The sequence below is a fragment of the Centroberyx gerrardi genome, chromosome 6 (genome assembly GCF_048128805.1).
Source record: "Centroberyx gerrardi isolate f3 chromosome 6, fCenGer3.hap1.cur.20231027, whole genome shotgun sequence".
In the NCBI taxonomy this organism is placed as follows: Eukaryota; Metazoa; Chordata; class Actinopteri; order Beryciformes; family Berycidae; genus Centroberyx; species Centroberyx gerrardi.
Window position 1 is genome coordinate 7,349,514 of NC_136002.1, and position 17,953 is coordinate 7,367,466.

At 43.4% G+C, this 17,953-nt stretch overlaps 1 protein-coding gene across 1 annotated transcript in view; it reads right to left on the reverse strand.

Moving 5' to 3' along the window:
• The window catches only part of LOC139910040 (calsyntenin-2-like), a 208,387-nt gene that overhangs the window by 67,601 nt on the left and 122,833 nt on the right, over positions 1-17,953 (reverse strand). Inside the window, exons 4-5 of the mRNA XM_078284020.1 lie at positions 4,879-5,087; positions 293-442 (exon numbers count right to left, since the gene is read on the reverse strand). Coding sequence (XP_078140146.1) covers positions 293-442; positions 4,879-5,087 — 359 coding nt within the window. The remainder of the gene's footprint in view (positions 1-292; positions 443-4,878; positions 5,088-17,953) is intronic.

The following is a 17,953-nucleotide window of genomic DNA, read 5'->3' on the forward strand; positions in this document are numbered from 1 at the left end:
CCCTCCGTCCCTGCACATTGACACACACACACACACACACACACAATAACACAATCACACACATGCACACATGGTGAAGCCCCACCTTGCCAGCCGGGCTTGCACACTGACACACACACACACACACACACACACACACACACAAGTAATCACAAACAAATAATCACACCTGCGTTTCTGTGTGCATAAACACTATGCAGCCAGACCTTACCCCGCCCTCTGTCCCTGCACTGACACACACACACACACACACACACACACACACACACACGTGCACATACTGAAGCCCCACCTTGCCAGCCGGGCTTGCAGACAGGCTTGACGTCAATGCGGACAGGAACGCTGTGTAAGGCTCTCTTCTGGCCGCAGTCCCAGGCCGTCACCTGGATCTCATACTGCTGCTGCCGGTCGTAGCTCAGCTTCTCCGTGTTCCGGATGTTACCTGGCGGGGGGGGGAGGGTGGCACAAGGTCAAACTCAACCCCATCTAGTCTTTAAAGTCCTTTTATGTGCTGTAGACTAAAGCCAGTGCCCTATTGATCGATGCGTCTCTCATACACTGCAAAAATGACCGCCTTAAAGCTCCACCGGGCAATTTTGCACGTTGGCGGTCCCAATTGGCAGTAAGAGGTGAATATTTCCACTGACTTCAATACTCAGAAATCACCTCCCATGACACCAGTAACCTAAATATCTTCTTCTCAGTGGGTGGTGGGGGTGGAGGTGGTGAACAGGTTCAGCCGTCGTTGGTGAATTCAGCGCTCGCTGGCTGCGGTTTAGGTAATAGTTTTGTATTTTGCTGTGTTTCAGTTTCAATTTGTCATTGCCAAGAAGATTTGGCCATACCTGACACCAAAATTTTATTTGGGCAAATAGGGAAAATCTATGGCATCTCAATTCAGTGGGGGTGGGACGCTTGTTACTGGTGTCCAATGCAGTCTGACTTTCAGTGAGTTTCAGGAATTTCCTAGAAAGTGTCAGCAAGGCAGAATAAGGCGGATCACTTTGTTAATATCAGGAAAAAGGCACTTGGTTCAAGACAATTCTTCAGTTCAAGTTATCTCATCCCATTGACAGATGTTTTTGCTTGTTTTAAGAAACATCATTTTAGCATTTTTAGACTCAATAATTTTATTGTTGTGAGTGATGAGATGAAACATTTCCAGCCTACAGCTGCTGGCATGGCAAAGTATGAATCTTGAATCCCACTGTTTTTGATGTTAAAGCAATTTAACTACTGTTCTACAAAAAATACAGGGCTTTTCCAAATGTACAGTATACTGTAATGAAATGCATTTCCAATAAAATTGGTATTTGTTTTCTACAAAGAAAATACCCTTCAATTTAGCTATAAAACACTTCAATTAGCATTTGTGATAAAAGCTAGAAACCAGAAAGTCAAATCTCAGCGATGTCCTCAAGAAACACATTCTGGAGCTGCTCAATTCTCAGTGATTGGGAGACTTACTTCATGGACTCATAAAAGGGTTGTATGAGCTTTTACAGCTAAATGAGTTTCATTTTATAGTAGTCATAACCATGTGAAACAGATATGTTTCCATATCTCCAGCTGCTCTAGCTGCTCTTACAGTAACTTTCAAATTTCATTCTTAATGGAGCTGTACGGTGTGACGACAATAAGTCACTGGCATGACACTCCTCCTTTTCTGACTATAAGGGTCAGTAATGAATGTTAACAGTACAATTTGGACTGCCTTGTGAGTCAGTAAATTCGGTGGCATTCCTCTTTGCATTGCCTTGTGTGTATGCCTGTATCTGTATTGTTGTATTCAATGCATTTTTGATTTATTACATAGTACACAGTGGAGAGTGACAGGAAAAATGGCAGAAAGAGAGAGTGAAGGCATTGACTTGTGACGTGTGTATTGCTTGCAATCGCTTAAAGATGCTATGTGTAGCATTTTTAAACATTAATATATCATTGTCAAATTAATTGTGATACTACATGACGTTGGTATAATTACCGTAAACAAATGAGACCATGGTTGAGATTATTGCTAGCCTCTATCTCTCGCTTTGCTGAAAAGGATAAACATGTTGGAAGTGATTTTTCCATCGGCTATGCAATTGTTCCAGCATCCATTGTGAGAAACTCTTATCGCTTTAGCTCTGTTTGTGCTGAAAGAACAGCGCCCTCTTCCTGTTCTGTGCTGTAAAGCAATCTCCCTTCGTGTCATAAAGCAATCCAGCAGATTTTCCTGGTGGCGAGCAATCTAAAATGCGGTGTAGAGGCTGGTAGAGGCTGCCAATATTCTCAGAGAGGGTCTCGTTTTTTTTTACAGTAAATACTAGTGTCTCAAATTAAATGCAGCAATGATTTTTCAATAATAAAAACAATTTTCCCCACGGTATACTCAGCATCCACACGACATCCAGTGACTAAGAGCCTCCTGCGCCGTTGGTAACCGCGACCCATTTACCAAACCGACATCTTTTCTCATGCTGAGCAGAGTGCATGAAGGGAGCTCTTGTAGTCCTAATGCGTCTGTTAATATTTGATGAGTCTGTGACTACAGATGGATGACAATACTGTGCAGTGGGGGTGGGTGGTGGTGGTGGTGGTGGTGGTGGTGGGGGGGTGGCGGCTGCAGAATGTGTGGGAGTGCTGGGAGAGCATAAAGAGCAGCGAAAGCAGAGACTATTGCCTGTTAAGGGCTGAGAGTTGAAACAGAGTGGGAATCAGTTACGCCGCCGGGTGTTATGGATCGGACGCTTCTCGAGGCCAGTGTATCTGGGGAGGCATGTGCAGAGGGAGCGGAATGCTGATAATGTGCTTTATTTGAATACAAGTCTGTGAGCGGGAGGATTAGATGTAATTCATATGAGGACGCCATTGTTCGCTTTCCTCAGCCTCATCACCCATCCCCCCCCCTCAGGTTGTTTAGAATTCCTTCCCTCCTCGCTCCCTCCATCTCCCACCTTCCTCTTCCCTCTCAATGCACATCATTGTCACAGTGTTTTGCAGGTTGTGGCATTCTCTCTCTCTCTCTCTCTCCTTCTCTCTCTCTCTCTCTCTCTCACACACACACACACACACACACACCTTTCTGCATGACGGAGGTTCCTATTCCCCCTCCTTCAATTACTACATCAACTTATCCGTGTCAGCAGGCTGTGCGTGCTGTGACTGCTGGCAAGGGTGGCCAGCTAGTAAATGACTGCTTTACCCTCCATCTCTCTCTCTCTCTATTTCCCTCTCTATCACACACACGCACACACACACACACACACACACACACACACACACAAGCGGGCCATCTCTGCATCTGCATCTGTCTTTGTGAATTCCCTCTATCATCCCATTATAATTACGATCCGATTTTTTACCATTCAGCATTTCTTGCCTGAGACTGCTCAAAGCCATCTTTGTTTGTTTATCCCCGCTACATCTCTGCGTTTTCTATCCGCTTCTCTCTCTGATCCTTTCTCTTTGTGCTTTCTCTCACTCTCCACAGCCCTCCCTCCCTCCCTCCTTTCCTCCCCACATCGTCTTCCTCGCTCCCTCAGGTGCTCTCGAGTTTAAGAGCTCTCAACGCCTTCCCTCGGCGGTCAATGGCCAAGCGAGCCCCCTTCACATGGAGAGAGAGAGGGGGAGCACTCAGGCTAGGCCCCCCTGTATCATTACTACAGTTTGGCCCTAACCCCATCCAGTCAGCCCTTTTATTGCAGCACTAGCACTCGGCAATAAGAAAAGTCTGGAAAATAATGTTCCTTGCCCCCGTGTCTCCAAAACAGAAACGAGATGTAAGGGAATTTTTTCAGTGTTTTATAAGAGGCACAAGTTTGTCAGTTGTACTGGGCTAGCCCCGTCTAGCTGGTGGTTAAGAAGATTGAAGAAGTTTGAAGTCTGGAGTGAAAGTGTGCCCTCCAGGAACACGTTTAATCCTACTTGACTTTTTGCGATACCTGGCCGGTGTGTGCTTAAATGAAAAAATAGTGCAAAACCGAAGACATATGAAATATTTAGAGCCGCAAATGTAATAACGGTAATGGAAATATAAGATATGAGGATAAGAGCTTTCCTGTTTGAAGGTTTATGGCAGGCGGTGAAACCAGAGCTCAGTCTCAAATGATGGATCAGACTGAGGAAGGAGAGAAAGGTCAGTAGAGGAGATGGAGGTAGAGAAGAAACCTGAACTCTGATCAGATCAGTGTGTGTGTGTGTGTGTGTGTGTGTATTGATGTTTGTGTGTTCACAGACTTCTGTGATCTGATTTGTGGAGACTGATGGTTCTTTGGGCAAAGCTTGACTTTGTCCTTGGAAAGAGCAAAGAACATGTTTTACCCTGGGGAAAGACATCTGTCGGAGTATTTACTTTCCCTACCAGAGCATATGCTGGTATTTGTCTGTGTGTCTGTGTCTGTGTGTGTGTGTGTGTTCACCCTGTGGGTGCGAACTCACTGTGCGTTTAAATCATGGGTGGCACTCACCATACCTTCACCTACCATACCAGAAATTAATTTGGAAGCCATATACTGTTATATAAAAAAAGGTCACATCAGGGTAGCATGCAGGACCTAAGGCATTTGGTGACCTAGGTGCACTTAATTATTACACTGTCCAAATAATAATAATATCTCATCAATAACTTCATCACAAAATACCTCCTGGAATGCATAGAACATCACAGATTGATTATATCTAGGTGTAGTTATCTGAGGGTGGAATTTTCCTTGAAATATAGGTGATATGAGCAGGTTTTTGGTGCCACATGATATATTGGACCATACCTTAGGGTTTAGTGAACTGACGCCCCTGGTTTAAATCACAAAATCCCTACATCCATATGTAGTATTTCCTCTGAACAGTGTATCCTATTAGCACACACCCAAAATATTGTTCCCCTTTGCTACTCACCGTTGCGGTCTATAGCGAAGGGTGTGTTGGTGGTGGTGATCTGGTAGTTACAGATCTGGCTGTACTGTGGCGAGCAGTCCTGGTCGGTGGCCTCCACTTGCAGGATGCTGTCATAGATCTTCCCCTCCGTCACTGCAGCGCGGTACTGGGGCTCCCGGAACACCGGGGCAAACTCATTCACATCGTTGACCTGGATGTGCACCACCGCCCTGCAGACAGTAGGGGGCAACAGAGAGGAGGGAAGTGCATGGTGGGTGACATAGTAAATTCTATCATATGCATAGAGTAATTTTCAAAAGCTATGGTCCGTTTGCTTTGGGGAATAGTTGTTAGAATAGTTTTAAGCAAACATGGGACACATGGGAGCAGTCATTTCCTTCATTGGAGAAGAAATTTTGTGCGGGAAACAAATTTCTTCATGAGTAAACAAACAAGGGGCATCAGTGGAATTTGGAGGGAATGTGATCTGATTATGATTCGACCCAACTAATGCACAGTGCTTCCTGCAGTTGGGTCGGGTCATGGTTGGATAACATTCTCACTCCAAACGAAGCCTCCGGGGTCGGTTGGGAAATGTAGCGTGAAACTTCCCTCTCAACAAGGTCTCTAGTCTAATTGTTTTGTTCCACACTTGAGGGTGATTGCTGTGTTTTCACATATCCAAACTGCTCCAGGTTCTGCTCTAAACTAACTTGGTGTGAAAACACCTTAGAATGGCAGTTATAAAACCAATAGCACCAGTCTTCAGTCAAAAACCTTGTGAAATACCCAATACACACACACACTTTTGACTGCATAACAGTTCATTCAAATATTACTAATCCAAAATCATCACTTATACCGGTGCATCAGTGTTGCTTAGCAACCACATTGTTTAGCTGCTCTTCAAGAACTAAATTGCTAGATTTGTGTCCGCCATTTAAAAAACGCAATAACCCACTCAACGCAATACTTGACAGTGATTTTAGAAAAGCTAAGTGGGTATGTGAGTATTTGTGATTCTACTTTGCATTGTGCCTAATCACTGCTAAGCACAGTCTATATTTGGCTTATTATTTTAATTTGTCTCCTGCTTTGATTTTTCCTCACACACACACACACACACACACACACACACACGCAAACACGCACACACACACACACACACACACACACACACACAGATACACACACACACACACACACACACACAGGTAGGCCCACTGCTAAGACGCGGAACCGTCAGTGTTCCTGGAGATCATTCTGGACTGAGTGCCTATAGCTCAAAGGCACAATGGTAGGAGGAAGTAAGGTATCTAATTACAGCATGCAGCTTCTTAACTGATAGTTGAGCTGCGAGTAGAATTCAATACCAATGATGAATGAATTAGGTTACCAGGAGTCACATGTGTACTTTGTGTAATACACTCTCTGACCTGGCCCAATGGATTGTTTTGATTGTGTTGCTATGGCAAAATAAGCCCTTAGCTATCTTAGCCTATCCATCTATGTACAGTTTGCCAAGCCCACTAAACTTCCCCAATTAATCATTCCATAAGTGATCTATCAACGGTAATTCATGTTAAATCACATGTAATGAAACAAAACCCCGCCATTCATCACTTTAAAACATCTTCATCAATACTCTCCAATGGCCAGTAGGCAACAGATTGCATAATCAATCCTTCAATTCATCGACTGACGACCAGTGATGGATGAGGAAGGGCCAGAATAATACTTTTTTAAGCTTCAAAGGGATAAATCCAAACTAAAGCTGTACTACAGTGGTTCTTAATCCCAGTCCTCGGGACCCAGAGGTTTGCTGCTTTTTTATCTTACCAGCTAGTTAATTGCATTCACCTGGCGTCCCGGGTCTAAATCAATCCCTGATTAGCTGGCTAGAATGAAAATCAACAGGGCTCTGGGTCTCCAGGGCCTGAATTTAGAACCACTGCTTTACTAAAAAGAACAACGGAGAGGAGACATATACGTGGTTTATAGCATGGGCAGACTGGCCATCTGGGGTAGGCAGAGTTTTCCCGGTGGTGAGTCTAGCAATACAGGTATGAAAAGATAAAGAAGTCCCATGCTGTTTGGTAATTCTGCTGTAGACCGGGCCGCCGGCTCCATTGAGGTGTGAGTGTGTGTGTGGGGAGGGAGATCATAAGTCCTTTACTTTGGTTGTGCTGATTGTGCTGTGCATAAATTGTGACTAAATTGAGTCGATCTAGCAAGTGAACATGGAAAAGCAGCAGGCCACAAATGCAGAAGTGAGGTTGAAAAAATAAGTGAAAACAGTCCCTTGGGGCAGATGTGACCAAATGCCACAAATTGATTAATTTATTGGGTCGTACTAGAACTGAGAGCAACATGCGTCACTTCTGCTAACGTCAACGTGCAGCAGCATAATGTTGATATGTTGTGTGGTATTCTAGCTGTGATGCTTTCAGGTGTTGTTGGAATATCAGAATTACGAGTGGATCGCTCATGAACAATATAAACAAGGGGGTAAATATGACAGGAAAAGTCAGGATTTTCTATGATCCTTGAGTTGCCAAGATATGACATGTATGAGCAGAGAGCATGGAAACCTTGTCAACAACTACTGATAAAAGCAATGTATTTTTTTTATTATATTTTGAAATAAATCACTGCATATACAGTATGTGTGGCGGTGGATGGAGTATCTGTGGATTAGTTGTTGTGGGTCAGTCTGGGTCAAATTTTCAGTCCACCACTGCTTCAAAGGATTAGTTGATGGGAATGGTAATGGCAGTGAAGTTATCCTATTAAAGTGAGCTGTAAACGATTCTCCAGCATATGGTTGGCTGGAGATGGAGACTGCACAACAGAGAGAGGCAGTGGGGAGGCCAGGTCCAGGCAGAATGGATTTCCACACTGTCTTATCTCTCCCTGTCACAAATGCACACACATACCATTTGTCTTTGAGCCTCTACATGTAAACGTAGACGCACTGTAATATATGCGCACACATGCATATGCATGCACAAACACAGACAAACAGTAGATCAACAGAAGCACACAAACACAACCAACCAATGCAGATGCAGAAAGGGACAAAGACATGGCCACACGTACATGCAGCACATACACACAGAATACACAAATCAACATGCAGACGTCCGTCATAAATCCATTTGCATTATTGCGGGTGGGATGTTAACGGTGATGCTAACAGCAGTAGAAGATGGTGATGAGAAGCACTGGCAGACGGTGGCAGCACCAGTGTGCACAGTAAATCCCTCAGCCAGCCTTGTTTTGTCATATTAATGACGCTCGCTCATAAACATTACCCCCCTGCTTCGCCACACTCCCCAACGGCGGAGGAGCAAACATATGTTCCACTCCTCTGGGGGTTGTATGGAGGGATTGTTGTGTTGATGTGTGTGTGTGTGTGTGTGTGTGTGTGTGTGTGTTTGTGTATATGCACACAAATGTATGATATATGACTGAATGCAATAATTGTGAATATGTCTGTTTGTGAGTGCGTGTGTGCGTGTGTGTGTGTGTGTGTGTCTCTGCTCACATCTGGCTGAAACAGACGCCTGGTTCTCTGGGGCCAGCGTGTGTGTGTGTGTGTGTGTGTGTGTGTGTGTCCATGTAGCGGGCACAGTGCCAAGCTAAGCCCACGGCCATCATCCTTCCCTGTGACAGGCCTCAGTTTGTGAGCGGGGGGTCCACAATGAGCCAGGGTGACACAGAAAGACAGCGGGGGGCTAAATGACCCAGGGGTGCAGGAATGATCACAACACCACTAAACAAAGTGGATAAAGACTAGAGCCACAGGGCTGGATATTTGGATAAGTGTAAGAGGTTACAACAAGCTGCATCACCCAACATCAAACAGGGCCCCCCCCTTTCCACCTGGCATTAAAATGCGCCCTGGGTGATTGGAATGGAATCAGATAAAATGGAGCAAAAATGCTCAAATCCAGGTGTAAATCCAGCCATGGTGCACTGAAGTTCCAATTACCCAAACGACCTCCAGAGGTGGTCAGACACACATTTGGCCACATTAAAGGTGCTATGTGCAGCATTTTTAAACATCGATATATCATCTTCAAATTAATTGTGATACCTTGTTATAATTACCATAAACAAATGAGACCATGAGACGATTGATAGCGTCTATCTTACATCAGTGGTATTGTTAGTGCTAGTGTTTCTCCAAATGAAAATCCTTAATTAAGAATCAACATGTTGGAAGTAATTTTTCCATCAGCCTTTAACTCCTTCCACGATCTGCCATTGCCAGAAACTCTGAAAGCTTTAGCTCTGTTTGCGCTGAAGGAACAGTGCCCTCTTCCTGTTTTGTGCCTTGGGGCCAATCACAGCCCTTGATAACAGCCGATATGCATTCCAATGAGGTAAGCTAACATGACGTTGAAACTATGTAGTTAGAACAGTGGAACTGGAATAAAGTTGTGTACTTGCAAAGTTAAAAACTTGTTTTGTGCCATAAATCAGTCCAGCAGATTTCCCGCAGTCTGATTTGTTTACAGTAATTATAGTCAGTTTTAAAGGATGCAAATATCACAATAGGAGATGGTGTGTACGCCAAGAGAAATCCAATTTCACTGTGTATACAGGAGACATACTTTAATGCCAGCTGTGAATGTAATCCAGCTAAATCATATCTAGACACAATCTGGAAACGAGGCGCATGCTAATGCCAGGTGATGCATGTTAATGCCAGGTTAGTATTGTTCCCATCTTATTTCTTCATATTCATCTACATTCATTATTCATCTACACACGACTACACACAGAGCCACTCAAACACACTGTCATTATTGAACACCCCCCCCTCTCTCTCTCTCTCACACACACACACACCTCCACACCCAGCACAAATGCACAGGACTCAATTAATCTTTGTCAAGAATTAGCCGAGAGGTGGAATCATCAATTTCCTTGTGTAAGGCTAGAACGCAGATAAACAACCCTAACTATGCCCATGGGATTGAACGCACCGCGCAGGACGGGATGGGAACCTCATCGATATGCAAGGGAATCCCACATCCACACTGACTGACGCCCCGAGGCGCTACCACACAGCCACACGGGGGGCGCTGTAATCTCACAACAAGGTCGTTATAATGCGTGGTAATCCTGTTCAATCTTTTGCTCCACGTCCCGCCCCTGCTCCCTCATACATCTGAGGGCGCCCGGGGGCAACACGTGCTCCACGGTTACGCATCAGATAGTATGGATCCCACATCATTGACGGATTTAATGAAAGCTCGGGCCATCACACCACAGATCAATGGAGAACTCAGAGGGAGGGATAGATATAGAGGAAGTGATATAGAGCAGTGATTCTCAACCTTTTTCATATCAAGGACCCCTAATTTAGTCCACATTAAGGCCTCGGACTCCAATTTGATGAGATTTTGTGTTTCGGACCCAAATTGGACAATATTTTTTGTCAGATATGATTTTGTCCAGAATTCCATGACTATCTGTATTGCAGGTAGAGAGATAACAGTGAAACTACGATCAAAACAGTCATTCTTCTACATTCTCTAATGGTGTTAACTTCTTGTAAATTAAATAATGGTGAAGTTTAACACTTCATCAGTTTGCTCAGGACCCCCTAGAACCCCCTCAAGGACCCCTGGTGGTCCCCGGACCCCACGCTGAGAATCACTGCTATAGAGGAAGTATAGTGGTGATTGCAGATGCACTCAATCACAGATAGAAGGGATTCTTTTACATTTGATAAAACTTTGCACGCATTTGTGTGCGAACGCATGATCGAATGTCCATTTGCTAGACTTCCAAGAGTCTGCTGACATGCGGCAAAGCCTGATCGTGGTTTGCATCTGGGATGGGAGTGGGTGTCACTTTCCTTTGTCTGGTAACTCAAGCAGACAAGCACAGATGGTGCAGTTCCTGGCAGCGCATATTCATAATTGAAACACGGAGACTATATTCTCCCATTACATTATGTTAGCTAAAGATAAACAACATATTCCTACACTAGATGAAATTTCTTTTTTTTGGTTGTTGTTGTTGTTGTTGTTGTTTTTTTCTTTCCGGAATAATAATCACATCAACTAACGGGTTTTGACAGAATGAGGTTTCACTCATATTAACATCAAATGTGACAAGCATGAAGTTAAGATGCTTGGTAGAATAAAGCGCAGACACATTGATGGGGCTTAGAATTCCTGTACTATCTGTGGAAGGAGTCCCCTGGTCTCCTCTATGGAGAAATTCATCATGACAGCGTATGCTAACAAGCCACAGCTTTTGGCCCAGTTCTTGCCTCATAAGAAAGTGACTTTTTTTTTTTGTTAATGTTGAGTGTGTGTGTTTGTGTGTGTGCATGTCTGCCTGGATGTGTGTGTGCGTGCGGCTGGTTTTGAGATGCACAAATCGGCCTATCCCCAACCACAGTGTTTGTCTTATTTAAATGTAAATGTAGGTATATCCGTGTGAGTTTGACTCAGCATTTGGGATTTGTGTGTGTGTGTGTGTGTGTGTGTGTGTGTGTCCTTGAGTGTGGCGTTCACTGAGATAATTAGCCTCTCCAAACTGCAGAGAGGTGAGGACATGCAGCCCTCTAAGAATCACTAATGACGACTTTAATAACTACTGCACTGCCGAGCACAGGCAGGGTGTGTGTGTATGAGAATATGTGCACGTGTGTGTGTCTGCACATGAGCAAACGCCTGTGTCTGTGCGTCAATATCACATCTACATATGTCTCTTTCTCATACACACACACACACAACCTTGGGGGTACCTAACCCTGACAGCCTCCTGGAATTTAACCTCTAGATCTGTGTTAAATAAATGTGTCACGGTTAGGCGTGAGTCCGGGGAAGGATTATGAATGTGACGCGCTTTGTCAGGAAGTGAGATGTCCCTTATGCCTAATTACTCCATAGCAACAGCAGCACCTTGCTCCAGTGAGGGTGTGCGGGGAATAGATAGGTACAAAAACAGCATGGAGGAAGTTCCAGTCTTCAAATACTAATTAGTGAGATTATATAGTTGTTGTTTAACTGTAGCTATCCCAAAAGCTCTCCGCTCATATGCCATGGTACACCGCTGAGCCTTGAGATTCTGCTCAAACTTTCAGAAAAGCCATGCCAAACATATTGTATTTACTTTGTTAAAATCACTTTTGTTATTTTGTGATCCTCATATGATAAACGTATGTAAGCCAAGGTGGTAATCCTCAAGATTTTTTGATTTTTGCAATATATTTGTTGCTCATCGCTCATTGCTGTGGTGTTTGGTAACGCTTTATTTTACAGCCCGCTAATTACGGTGTAACTAGTTTGTAATTATGGGGTACTAATAAAATAACAATGCTGTAGTTACAGGGTAACGAAACAAGAACTCCGGGAATTAAGGGGGTAACAATTTTGGTAGTTATGGTGTAACTGTTTTCATAATTACTACGAAAACTAATTTCGTAATTTATACTTAAAAAATAATTACAGGGTACAATAACGTAATTAGGGGGGAGTAAACTAATGTTATCGGTGCTTAAAGGTTCGTGCACTGGAAAAAGGCCATTGTAAAGTGCTACCCATGTTTCTATTAACTACATGGGTTGATGCACAGGTTGTTCTGGAAAAAAGAAATTCTATACCTGAAAAGCTGAATAACTTTTCTTTTTATTTTCCTAAAGTGCCTCCTCAGATATAATAGTAGGTAGTAGTAATAGGTAATATATGGTAGTAATAGTAGTAGGTAGTAGTAAGATTAGAGTGAGCTAACTTGTGGCTTAAAACAGTGAAAGTGCAATAGGAATTATCAATTAAATAGATGTTTTCTGCATAAAAAATATGGTGTCTTAATACAATTCCAAATATTCAGTTATGTGTTTTTTAATCATGTGTATTTTATAAACCATGTACGAAGTGGGACATATCTGTCATCAAGGTTTACTGGGTCTGAGCTTCATCTGGTGAGTCATAATGCAGCTGGACACAATGCAGCAGAGTTCAGAGAATTCAGAATGTCAGTGTTCTGACAGACAGTCAGAATAGACTAGTTGTTTGTGTTGAAGGATTTGCATTTGTGTCCAGTACTTTCTTGATTTACATTGTAAATTCACAGTTAGATTTGTTGTTGAAACAAAACTATGATGAAAGGCATAAGATGAAGCTATGATGAAGCATGTTGACCTTGAATGAAGCTCCATCAGGTGGCCTTATGGTTATTTGATTATTAAGATGTTGCCATTGCATTTCTTGCAGCATCCATGCAAATGGTCGCTCAACTCAATGCCCTTAATGACGATCGCCATGAAAACATCAACTGTATGTTTGCGAAAGTCCTGAATAAGGAGCAGTACCTTTATGCTGAAGCCTCTAGTTTCTCTGGAGTGACTGCTGAGCTCAACTGTGATCTTTCACCTCAGTCTGCTGTTGGTCTCGGCTCCAAACCTGCTTGTGGATTTGAGAGCTTCAATATATGGGAACCAATGGTTACAGCTTCATCAGCATGCAAACTTCTCTTGGACATGGACAAAGGAGACCTTCCTCCCACAGAGAAAGAGGCTCCAGTGACTGATGACATCAAAATCATTGAGAGATTGAGGCTGCTGCAGCACTCCCCCATTGGTTTTGACGATGACTCCCATCTGGAGAAAGTTGGAAAGGGATACCTCTGTGCTCCCCCATGTGACACATCTGGATTTGTGTCTGACTGCTGCTCACCCTGTGGATCCACTCTGGGCTGCCTGGATGAGTGGGAGCCACTGGTCAAGTCCCACTGCGACTTGAAGGAGGGATTTGGTGAGGATCTCCTCTACGCTTCATCACATCTCTCTAGATTTGTAGTTGACTGCTCCCCACAGCATGGGCTGACTCTGGACCAGCTTGACAAATGGGAACCTGTTGTCAGCAGCACTGATTCTCACCTGATGCAGTTCCTCTCAGTCCTCCTGGAGGAGGAGGAACTTGGTGAAAAGCACATCTCTGCTTCCTCAACAGTGAGTTCTACATTTATGGCTGCCTGCGCTGCACACCATGCCCCTACTCAAGATCGTCTTGATGAATGGGAGCCAATCATCAGAGCTGATTCTAAACTGATGCTGTTCCTCCAGGACTTGGAGAAGGACGACGAACAATGTCCTTTCATCATCGAGAAGGAAATGGTCAGCTCTTGTGCACAGATTGAGGCCGCTGCTGAAAGCTCTGTCACCATCCTGCATCAACCTGAATGTTGCGAGGAAACAAAAGTCACTGTCCTCTCTGCTAGACCTGACAGTAACTCCACCTCAGAGGAGGCTCTCCCCGTCTCTCTTGCTGAAAACACCCTGATTCACCTGCTTAATGAAGGATCAACCGACCTGCTTCAGGAGTCCCAGGCTCCAGCCATCCAGGTTGAGGTCAAAGCTCCACCAAGCCTTGTGGTTGAAACTGTGAAGGACACCAAGGATCTGTCCGGTCTGACCCTGGAAAAGACACTTTCACCCATCCAACTGGTCGAACCTACAGGACCTTAGAGTTCCAGTGTCAAAGACAGCCTGACAACAAAACCAAAGAAGAAGAAGTGTGGCTTCTTTTCTTGGCTATCCCGCATATTCCGGAGGAAGAACAAGAAATCTGCTGACAACAAGGCTGCAACAACAGAGACGTCACTCCAACAGACCTGCCAAACAGAAGCAGATGAGCCAAAGCCCTGCTTGACTGCCCTCTCACCTGCAGTCCAGTTCTGAACTCCTGTCATCTTCCTATCCACTATTATCCACTACTTTCCACAATTGAATCATTTTATTTGAATACATTTTTTTGCACACTACTGTTACAGTGTCTTTGCCCATTTCTTCAAAACACACCTTTATTCCTGCAGTTATGGGTAACCTGCAGCCTAAAGCAGTGAAAGTGTAATGGAATTAGTAAATATATGTTGGCCATTAACATTTTCTATACCTCTATTACTAACAATATAATCAATATTTATTCTAAATGTGGCTGTTTTTTCACTGACAGTCCATTTTGCTTTTAATATACCACTTGTTTTCTGTAAAAAACAACAACAACAACACAAAAACAATATAGCTGCTCATCCCAGTTACAACCTGTCAATCAATCCTTGGGTTGTCTGTTGATGCAGTTTGAGTTTCTCTTTTCTTTGTCTGTTCAGCCATGGTGGCTATCACTGCTCATTCTAACCACCCAGTTCTTCTTCTGTTTATTCCAAACAACCACTGTTGCTGCTGCCGGAAACGTAAAACGCATCACTTCCGGTGCACCGGGAAAGATCTACCCAACCGGGTGTTTAGAACAGCAAATGTAAAAGGCGATAGGTTGAATCACTATTGTGTTATATCAATCGGCAACAGAGAGTAGCAAAACAAACATTTATTTATATGAAAATGTCACGGATTATTACTTTAAAGCCAAGTTGTTTGTGTTCAGCGAATGAAGTAATTATGCTTGCTGGCTGTCGTGTAAGACATTTTCAAGACAACGTGTGACATTTTCAAGTTATCAATAAATTGTGTGCCTTTGAATTTAGGTGTTTTGGTGTATTATGTCTCTGCACCAAAAAGACAACTCAGAGACAACTCACCTATCCCAAAGCTCCATCTTTGCATGTATAATTGATGGAGCTCACAGTACAAGTTGTTCATTTGTCAGGGATCAGCCCTTGCTTTGATTTATCTACTTAATTTAAAGCCGACCTGAGCAGATACAGACTCGCTGTGTTTAAGACGAATGCATTCAGAACTTTGCACTTTGGTGCTACAAGTGACTCAAGCCTCCACAACATGCTCTGTACAACATGTGAGCATCACAGTCTGGAGGGCGGAATGAAGCAGGGTGATTCAGACTTGGCAGAAATCTGTGCATTGTTCAGTTGGCAGTCTGACTCAGAAAAGGCAATTATAAACGTCAAAGTTTATTAGACCTTCTGTTGCTATGGTAATCTTTTTGACACCGTAGTGTAGACAGATAACACACTCCTTTAATGGTTTTGCGTGACGGTGCAGTGTACCACGCTCATGCAAGTCAGACGAGGCTTTTCAAGAGGAAACAAGATGTCATTTGTCATGCAAAGAGCTGCACAGACCTTCAATTTCGGTCTCACTGAGACGGTTTTGTGCAGCCAAGGCAACAAGAGCATCCAGTTTTTAGTGCACAGGCAGTTTGACAAAATATTCAAAACACTGGAGTCAGTGACAGAGACAGAGAGACTGAAAGAAAGAGGGATGGAGAGATAACAGGAGCCAGCTGAGCTTGAGCCAGCCAGGAAGAAAATAAATAAATAAGTAAAAACTGAAGAAAAAAAAACAGGAGGCAGAAGTAGGGCAGGAGCCAGGAATGAGCAGAGCGGAGAAGAATCGAGGGTAGAGAGAATTTAAAACGCGTCCCGTGTCACTCCTGATCCTCTCCCCTGTCCTCTTTAGCTGCTAATTTTCTTGACTGCTTCCCCTCTCTGCCGTTGACGTGTCATGTGTAATTTGGGCACAGCCTTAGGCAGAGATTCTTCCTCCCTGTTCTCTGCTTTCTAAATCGGAGCGAGCGAGTGAGCGAGCGAGCGAGCGAGCACAGCACCGAAAGGCCAGCCTGATCCTCTGAGAGTCGCCGGCTAAAGGACAGGCCATTTAAAGTGTCCCCGAATACACTCAGCCTCCAGCGCCTGTCTATACAAACCAAACTAGGTCTGCGTCACGGTGGGCTCTGAGTTATGTTGATATAAAGTAATAGCGTGACATAACATAATGCCCGGGTGCGTAAAAGGGATATAAAACATGACCAACAGCATGGAAATAGTAGCACAAATCCATCATCCTCTTTTTCTTACACACACGCACACACACACACACACACACTGGTAACACGGCAAACAACATAAATACAAGGTACGCTCTATCGAATCAAAACTTTCATCCACTCCTGAAAACTTCTGCCGCTATAATTCCAGGTTTGCTGTGTATTCGTGTGTGTGTGCGTGTGTGTGTGTGTGTGTGTGTGTGTGTGTGAGCGTCTAGAAGCTGGAGAAGATGATAGATGTCCGTGCTTGGCCCCGGCGCTGGCTGAGGTGAGGGGGTTGAGCAGTAAGGCAGTGGAGGGAGATGTACTGTGTTTTATAAAGCGGGCCGAAACGACAAAGTAGTCGTCTGAAAGGCTGTGGAGAGAGCAATTTCAGACAGGAGCCGCTCTCAGGAGAACCAACAAGTGTGACAAATTGTTTTTATCAGCTGACCTCTTTAAAGGAGTCTACTGGCGTTTGTTGTACTGTATTTGTGCTGGTTTGGTTTGGCTCTAACACAGTATTATTTGGGATCAGGATGTAGCCAGCTGGATGGAAGGAGAGAGCAGAGTTTGGAGACACAATTTGGAAGTAAATTTTAAATACATTCTCATGCATGTTTTTGAAGAAGTTGTTGTGGAAAGCTGCTTGGAGCTCTCTATACCCACCAAAATAAAAGACTCCAGTGGTTTCAAGTATTAGTCTTATAAGTGTAGTAAATTTAGAATGTAGATTTACCAAACTGAAGAAATTTTCCCAATGTGGAATTTATTGTATTGATGCAAAAAAAGCATCATGAGTGGAATAGGAAGAAGGAGAAGAAAGAGAAATTAAAGATAGTTTGAAGAGAAAAGTGATGTGCGGGTGAATGTATTGGAATGCCTGTATAATGAGAATTGTCCTCATAACTTCATATTTATTCTGGTTTTATGCATTTTAATTCTTTATTTATCCTCACCTCTTATACACCTTATATCTTTTTATTTTTTTTGTATCTTATCCTGTATTTCTTATCTAATGTCTTATATATTATATAAAGCACTTTGAATTGCCTTTATGTACGAATTGCGCTATATAAATAAACTTGCCTTGCCTTGAAGTCAGACTAGATTCTTGTCTAGATTCATTTATTCTGTAGTTACTTAGACCAAACAGGTCATTGATAATTCAGTGTTTGTCAGTGTTTTTACCAGTCTGTTATATATTATAGGCATTTGCAGTGCATTCTGAGTTTACTACTTTGATTGGATGCTATTCATAGTATTCTGTTACATCACCACACAGCCATCTTGGTAGGAAAATAACAGGTGATTGTAATAAATTAACAAGTGATTACAATTAAATGACA